Here is an 8687-nt window from a genome sequence, read left to right on the forward strand (position 1 = left end):
GTTTCTCATTGACTGTAATCTTCATCTGAATAAAATTAATTACAAATTTACAATATCATGGTATTCTATTGAACTTTTTGTTTATTGCATTATGCTTCAGTTTGGTCTGTTAAGTAATTCATTATAAAAAAAAAAAACTATTTTACTTTTATTCAAGTTTTATAAATCCATCAACATTTTCAATTGGCATTTAATATGTAAAACTCCACTATATAAATAATCCATGTAACATTGTAAATTTATATGTACTAATATGGAAAAAATAAAGGATTTTCAGTATTATATGCATATTATTTGGAATGCACTTTTTGAGGCAGACAATCTTGGAAAGGAGGGGGGAATGACATTCTGACATATGGTGAAAGGGGTGCATGGGGCAAACAAGGTTGAGAACCACTGTGTTAATCTGTCCCAAGTAAGGGTGGCAGAAACCTTAATCATTTAGCAGCAGGTGATCTCACAATCTTGAGTTGCAAGTATAGCCAAAGAAATTTAATATTTCTTTTAGCTTATGTGACCACCTTGACGACCTCAATAAGCGAATGTTCCCGATTCCAAGACAGCCGCTCAAACGGCAACGAAACGGACCACATGCAAGGTCGTCATGCAAGCTTTAGGGGAATGTGCAGCTCAAAACTTGGTTAGGAAACTACAAATAAATTTAGTGTAATTATTGACGAAAGTACCGACTGCTCAGTAAGTAAATCACATGCAATGATAGTGATGTATTTTGATCTGGAGAGATAATGACAAAATCGCGATGCTGGATTTGATTGGAGTATTTAAAGGTAATCAGGGTTCGACTGGTGAAAATATATAACATGCTGGTTCAGTGCCTCACTACACATGATTTACCATTGCACAACTTCATTGGGTCTGCTGCAGATGGGGCATTAATCATTACGGGCGAATATAACTGTGTAACTAGCAGAATGGAAGTTCAAATGCTTGGCATTACCATATTTTAACGTGTTGCACAAAGCATGCATCTCTGTGCCAGCGAAGCAGCAAAGTCCTGGCCCCGTACTCGTGAAGATGTGTTGAGAAATGTGTACATTTACCTTTCCCATACTGTAGTGCCAAACGGAAATGTGAGTTTTGGAATTCCAGGGTTTTGTCAACCCAAACCACAAATATTTCATGCCTATGCCACGAGGTGATTGTCACTCCATGAAGCTGTTGCAAGAATACTCCAACAGTGGCAACCCCCTCAAACTGTATTTCCACATCAGGGTAATTGAGGAGAGACTTGTGTTCTGCTACTTGAATTTTGAATTACATATTGCCGCAACTCAACACAACAAACTTGATTTTTTAGAGTAAAGCCCCAACTTTGCATTTAATCCGTAAAGCATGTCAACTGCATCCTTTTGCCATTTACATAGTGTGTCAAACTCCAAATGTATGGTATTGATACAACCGATGATTCCATATATGTACCAGTCAATCAGATATATTCAGAATCGCAATTACATGCCACCTTCCAAAGGCTAGAGCATTATAAGATAAGCATGAACACTGACGAAGATGTGGTTCAGAGACTTCTAGTAGTAGTAGTAGTGTGTAGGGAAATAAAGAAAAGATTCGAACTAAACAGTAAGTTGTGGAGACTGGCGGTATATTTACACCCCAAAAGAGTCAGCAATTTTATAAACCTGTTATTAGCGTTTTAAATAAAGAGGGAGATGCAAAATATAAATGTTTTGGACATTAGCAGTGGAAATGTTGTCACTTCGGACGTCCACTGTTGATGCAAAGCGTCCTTTCTAAGGTGAATTTAATTAAGGAAACAGAGAAATAGTCTTCGTATACAAACTGTAAATCCTCAATAACCTTTGAGCGAATGTCGTAATTTAATATTATTGTGGATATAACGTATTGTTACCACGTGTTCATTGTAATCGGCTATGGTGTTCCCATTATGTGATGGTGCTACAGTTGTTACCAATCCCTTTCTTCTAATAAGCTTGAAGTCTTATGTTAAACGGTGATATTATGTTTCCTAAGAGTTGTTGTTTGGTAATAGGTAGTAGGTAGCTATACCCTGGAACGGGGTGGTAATCTCGACAATATGTACCTAGATTTTGCCAAGGTTTTCGACAGTGTACCCCACGAAAGGCTAAAATTCAAACTGGAAGGGTGCGGAATTCGGGAAATGTCCTAACGTGAATGGAAGACGTTCTACATGACTGCAAGCAGTGTGTGGTGATTAATGGCACGAAATCATCGTCCGTACCTGTCACAAGAGAGGTACCACAGGGCAGTGTATTGGGCCCGCTGTTGTTTGTTTGTTTCATAAATGACATGCCTGACGTTGTATACTCCTCCATACAAATGTTTGCCGATGATGCCAAGTCATTTTGGAAAATCAAAACCAAGCGGACTGTGAAGAGCTGCAGAAGGATCTCTGTGAGCTCCAGGAATGGTCGAAGAAATGGCTACTGAGATTCAATGTCACGAAGTGTAAGAGGATGCACCTGGGGCGTACCAACGTTAAGGAGGCGTATCAGGTGTCCCCACGGGATGAAGAATCTGCACTATTTAAAACAATGGGAGAAGGATCTATATAATTATCACCGTTAGAAAATTCAGTATTTTTTACATATTTCTTCTGTATTTCCGACCAGGAAAACGTAGTAATTTGAATTACATTTTTTGTTCTGTAAAATATTTCAGACACTCTCTTTCTCTGTTTTAATTTGTTTAATTATCAATAGAACCTTACATTTAATCATACTATATACACTTCATAATGCAAAGAACATTTAAAACTGCATTTTAATGCTGTTATTTCTATATGTAATTACTGAATATGCGGTTGGCGGTTGTTTTTGCTTCACGTTCGTCGTATGTCCGTGTTTGTTTACATTATTTCAAAGAACGCCACATTATCACATGGGGGGTGTGCTGGTGGAGTGGTACTGCTCTTGCCTCGCAAGCAAGATGTCACGGGATCGATTCCCGGGCAGGCGGAAGTTGCTTGGACCTATTCCTAGTTCCCTTGGTCCCTGTTCACCTAGCAGCAAAGTAGGTACCTGCTGTAAATCGAAAGTTGAGAATTCGTATTCAGGGACAAGATGTTGGAGCTTCCAATAACTTCCAACAATCTGTTAATTCAACAGATATTTTATGTAAAAATATATACAGAATCTCTGTAAATTATACAGAAAATGTTTGGCAACAATATAACCAGTGAATTTTCTGTAAATTTTACAAGATGATTTTAACAGTGCAGGTGTGTATGTTGACAATGAGCTGAAGTTCTCGGGCCATTGCGAGACGAAGGTAAATCAGGCAAATAATTTATTAGGTCTTATAAGAAGGTCGTTCAGATATCTAGACGGTCCGTCCCTCGTAACGATCAACAAAAGTGAAGTGCTTCCCCATCTGGGGTACCGTCACCCAGTTTGGTCCCCGAGCTATGCTAGGGACTGTCAGGAACGGTCATCTCTCCTTTCCCTCAATATTTATTTCAGTTACCCATTGTATTTAGTTTCTGTTGTTTCCCGTTTTTCTTTAGAATCAAAATTCCAAGCTTATGGTAAAGACTTTATAAAATGTCTTGATTATTTTTTATAAGTATGTATACTAATATTTGTTCCATTATGTAAACTTTGTAGAATGTATTCTTATTTTTTATAAAGTTATGAAAGACTGTAAGCAGCTGGTGTGAAGAGTAAAAATAATTAGAAATTATATGTTGATGAAACAAGAAAGTATTGGAACATTGTTTTGGTTTTGGTGGCACTGTCGGTAGCTAGGTTGAGGAGAATAGGAGGGTCAAGCTTGTGTGGTGCACATTTATCTATTATTATCTGGGCAATCATGGATAATTATGGTGTTAACTAAAGTGTAATATGTTCATATAGTCTAAAGCAGTGGTTCTCAACCTTGTTTGCCCCATGCACCCCTTTCACCATATGTCAGTATGTCATTCCCCCCTCCTTTCCAAGATTGTCTGCCTCAAAAAGTGCATTCCAAATAATATGCATATAATACTGAAAATCCTTTATTTTTTCCATATTAGTACATATAAATTTACAATGTTACATGGATTATTTATATAGTGGAGTTTTACAAAATAAATGACAATTGAAAATGTTGATGGATTTATAAAACTAGAATCAAAGTAAAATAGTTTTTTTTTTTATTTATAATGAATTACTTAACAGACCAAACTGAAGCATAATGCAATAAACAAAAAGTTCAATAGAATACCATGATATTGTAAATTTGTAATTAATTTTATTCAGATGAAGATTACAGTCAATGAGAAACCTGTGATTGTTTTTGCTTCGCCAATTCTGGGATACGCGGAGGATTGCTTGAAAGGGCACAACGCAGGTCATTTTCTACCTCTAATCTACTACGTTGCTTCGTTTTAATTTGCAACAGAGTTGAAAAGCCTGACTCACAAAGATATGTTGACACAAACGAAAGCAATGCACGGATAGCTCCTTCTGCCACTTTTGGGTAGGAATCGCACATCAAGGGCCAAAATTCTGCGATTGATTTCTCATCGAACATATCTCTTGCTCCCGAATCAGTTTCCCTCCCCCCCCCTGAAAACCTGAATTCCCCCCCTGGTTGAGAACCACTGGTCTAAAGAGTATTGTAGTGTGAGAGAGCACTGCATTTAGTGGAGATAACATTATTCTGAGTGAAGTGATTTGTGGCCTTTTGTATGCACATGGATGGAGAGCACATATTTATTCTATTTTGTTGTTCAATATATTTTGTTGTAATTTTAAAGTTGTGTTTTGATTAAACCAGTTTTAATGGGAACAGTGTTATTGAAATAAACACCTGTCAGCTGTCAGGAGGTTGTTACCCAGAAATAAAGGTAAGGGTCTGTGTTTAACATTTAACCCCTCTGTTAACAGAAGCTGTTATTTCAGAGATTCCTCTGATATATTGGGCCTATTGGCTGAATATACATCCTCTAGTGAGTCCTAGAAGAGGGTGTGAAGGTTGTAACAGTGTACCGCAGTGTTGTGTGTTAGTGTACCACAGTGCTGTGTGTTAGTGTACCACAGTGTTGTGTGTTAGTGTACTACAGTGTTGTGTGTTAGTGTACCACAGTGCTGTGTGTTAGTGTACTACAGTGTTGTGTGTTAGTGTACTACAGTGTTGTGTGTTAGTGTACCACAGTGCTGTGTGTTACTACAGTGTTGTGTGTTAGTGTACTACAGTGTTGTGTGTTAGTGTACTACAGTGTTGTGTGTTAGTGTACCACAGTGTTGTGTGTTAGTGTACTACAGTGTTGTGTGTTAGTGTACTACAGTGTTGTGTGTTAGTGTACTACAGTGTTGTGTGTTAGTTGTTGTGTGTTAGTGTACTACAGTGTTGTGTGTTAGTGTACCACAGTGTTGTGTGTTACTACAGTGTTGCTACAGTGTTGTGTGTTAGTGTACTACAGTGTTGTGTGTTAGTGTACTACAGTGTTGTGTGTTAGTGTACTACAGTGTTGTGTGTTAGTGTACCACAGTGTTGTGTGTTAGTGTACTACAGTGTTGTGTGTTAGTGTACCACAGTGTTGTGTGTTAGTGTGCTACAGTGCTGTGTGTTACTGTACCACAGTGTTGTGTGTTAGTGTACTACAGTGTTGTGTGTTAGTGTACCACAGTGTTGTGTGTTAGTGTACTACAGTGCTGTGTGTTAGTGTACTGTAGTGTTGTGTGTTAGTGTACTGCAGTGTTGTGTGTTAGTGTACTACAGTGTTGTGTGATAGTTGACCACAGTGTTGTGTGTTAGTGTACAACAGTGCTGTGTTTTACTGTACCACAGTGTTGTGTGTTACTGTACTACAGAGCTCTGTGTTACTGTACCAAAGTGTTGTGTGTTGCTGTACCACAGTGTTGTGTGTTACTGTACTACAGTGTTGTGTGTTACTGTACTACAGTGTTGTGTGTTAGTGTACTGCAGTGTTGTGTGTTAGTGTACCACAGTGTTGTGTGTTACTGTACCACAGTGTTGTGTGTTACTGTACTACAGTGTTGTGTGTTACTGTACTACAGTGTTGTGTGTTAGTGTACTACAGTGCTGTGTGTTAGTGTACCACAGTGCTGTGTGTTAGTGTACCACAGTGCTGTGTGTTAGTGTACCACAGTGTTGTGTGTTACTGTACTACAGTGCTGTGTGTTAGTGTACTACAGTGCTGTGTGTTAGTGTACCACAGTGCTGTGTGTTAGTGTACCACAGTGCTGTGTGTTAGTGTACAACAGTGCTGTGTGTTACTGTACTACAGTGTTGTGTGTTACTGTACCACAGTGTTGTGTGTCAGTGTACTACAGTGCTGTGTGTTACTGTACCACAGTGTTGTGTGTTAGTGCACCACAGTTTTGCCTGTTAGTGTACTACAGTGTTGTGTGTTAGTGTACCACAGTATTATGTGTTAGTGAACTACAGTGTTGTGTGTTAGTGTACTACAGTGTTGTCTGTTAGTGTACTACAGTGTTGTGTGTTAGTGTACCACAGTGTTGTGTGTTGGTGTACTGCAGTGTTGTGTGTTGGTGGCACTACGGTGTTGTGTGTTAGTGTACCACAGTGTTGTGTGTTAGTGTACCACAGTGTTGTGTGTTAGTGTACCACAGTGTTGTGTGTTGAGAGTGTACTACAGTGTTGTGTGTCCAGAGTGTACTACAGTGTTGTGCGTTGAGGTGTACTACAGTGTTGTGGTGAGTGGACTACAGTGTTGTGTGTTAAGTGTGCCACAAGTGTTGTGTGTTAGTGTACCACAGTGTTGTGTGTTAGAGTACTACAGTGTTGCGTGTTAGTGTACTACAGTGTTGTGCTTATTAGTGTACTACAGTGTTGTGTCAGTGTACTACAGTGTTGTATTAGTGTACCAGTGTTGTGTGTTAGTGTACTACAGTGTTGTGTGTCAGTGTACCACAGTGTTTGTGTATTAGTGTACCAGTGTTGTGTGTTGAGCCTTATTACAGTGCTGTGTGTTAGTGTACCACAGTGTTGTGTATTAGTGTACTACAGTGTTGTGTATTGAGTGTACTACAGTGTTGTGTGTTAGTGTACCACAGTGTTGTGTGTTAGTGTACCACAATTGTTGTGTGTTAGTGCAACACAGTGTTGTTTGTTAATTGTACTGCAGTGTTGTGTGTTAGTATGCCACAGTGTTGTGTGATAGTGTACCAGTGTTGTGTTATGCTGCCTACCTGTTGTGTGTTAGTGCAACACAGTGTTGTGTGTTAGTGTACCACAGTGTTGTGTGTTAGTGCACCACAGTGTTGTGTTAGTGCAACACAGTGTTGTGTGTTAGTGTACCACAGTGTTGTGTGTTAGTGCAACACAGTGTTGTTTGTTAGTGTACTACAGTGTTGTGTGTTAGTGTACTACAGTGTTGTGTGTTAGTGTACCACAGTGTTGTTTGTTAGTGTACTATAGTGTTGTGTGTTAGTGCAACACAGTGTTGTGTGTTAGTGTACTGCAGTGTTGTGTGTTAGTGTACCACAGTGTTGTGTGTTAGTGTACCATAGTGTTGTGTGTTAGTGTACTACAGTGTTGTGTGTTAGTGTACCATAGTGTTGTGTGTTAGTGTACTACAGTGTTTAAAGAGTATTACAATATACCCTGTATGGTTCTTAAATTAGTATCGAGAACAACTCCAACTACGGTGTACTGTATGAATTGAATGCAGCCCCTTTTAATTACGGAATAGTTCATGATTGAAGTTGAGAAACTTAAAATGTATAACCGTATTTACAAACGCTTACTACTAATAACAAAGAAATATAGCTAGTTACTGCTATACGCTTTGTTGTTGTTCTAGGCTGGACGCTTTAGTCTGATAGACAATGATTATATTTTAATTTGTCTTCTAAAACTAGAAGGACATAAGCAAACAAAGAGTAAACGCACTCATTATGTTGAGTGTCTCTCACGTATCATAACCATAGTTGTGTGTCATACAGCATTTACTTTGCTCTTAAGAATATGAAGATTTTGTTATGAACAAAAGTTATATCACAAACACAATTTGTTTTGAAGCTCCATAACATGTACCATTCCTCTGGGTCTGGCAGCTTCATTAATTTACATCATGCACACATACAGGGTTGGATACATGTGGGTAAGTTTCAGATGTTGACATTATAGCACATTTTTCAACCTTCGAGACACAATCTCAGATAGTTCTATGAATCTCATTTACTTGATTGTGTACAGTTTTGTGTAATGTTAAGTTATAAAGCCTATTGTTTCCTAATATGGATTGAATAAATACGTGAATTTACTGTCAGTGAACAAAGGTTTATTTCTTAAATATATTATGTTCTGGTCCGAAGGGGAAGCCGGTGATGTCATCTACGGTACCGTCATCGTTAATGACAAGTATGTCATGTTCCCGGTAGCCGCCGGCGCCTGGCTCGCCCTCGGGGATGGTCACCATGGGCTCCATAGACACAACCATGCCAGGCTCCAGTACTGTGTCTATATCCTCACGTAGCTCCAGATCTGTCAACATATAACTGTTGTTATTTCCCGCCACCAAATGTTAGCCGAGTGAAGAAACTCGTACTAAATTGAAGTGTTCCTTCCATTACTCAGTCAAATAACATCTGATTTGTTTCATATTTGGTGACCATCAACAGGAGGATCATGATAGGTTTATACCCAATATCATCACCTCAAACTAAACATGTTCATAATTTATTATCTGCATTTCAGTGAAT

The 8687-nt window shown here is 38.7% G+C and overlaps 1 protein-coding gene across 1 annotated transcript; it reads right to left on the reverse strand.

The window, feature by feature from the left end:
- Nucleotides 1-8244: 8244 nt before the first annotated feature.
- On the reverse strand, nucleotides 8245-8470 carry LOC121877913 (creatinase-like; the record flags this gene model as incomplete). Its single annotated transcript, XM_042383868.1, is given in 1 exon segment — nucleotides 8245-8470. A coding segment is annotated over 1 exon segment (204 nt), but the record flags the coding sequence as incomplete, so codon positions are not given.
- Between the last annotated feature and the right edge of the window lie 217 nt (nucleotides 8471-8687).

Source organism: Homarus americanus, unplaced genomic scaffold (genome assembly GCF_018991925.1).
Source record: "Homarus americanus isolate GMGI-L3 unplaced genomic scaffold, GMGI_Hamer_2.0 scaffold2674, whole genome shotgun sequence".
Classification (NCBI taxonomy): Eukaryota; Metazoa; Arthropoda; class Malacostraca; order Decapoda; family Nephropidae; genus Homarus; species Homarus americanus.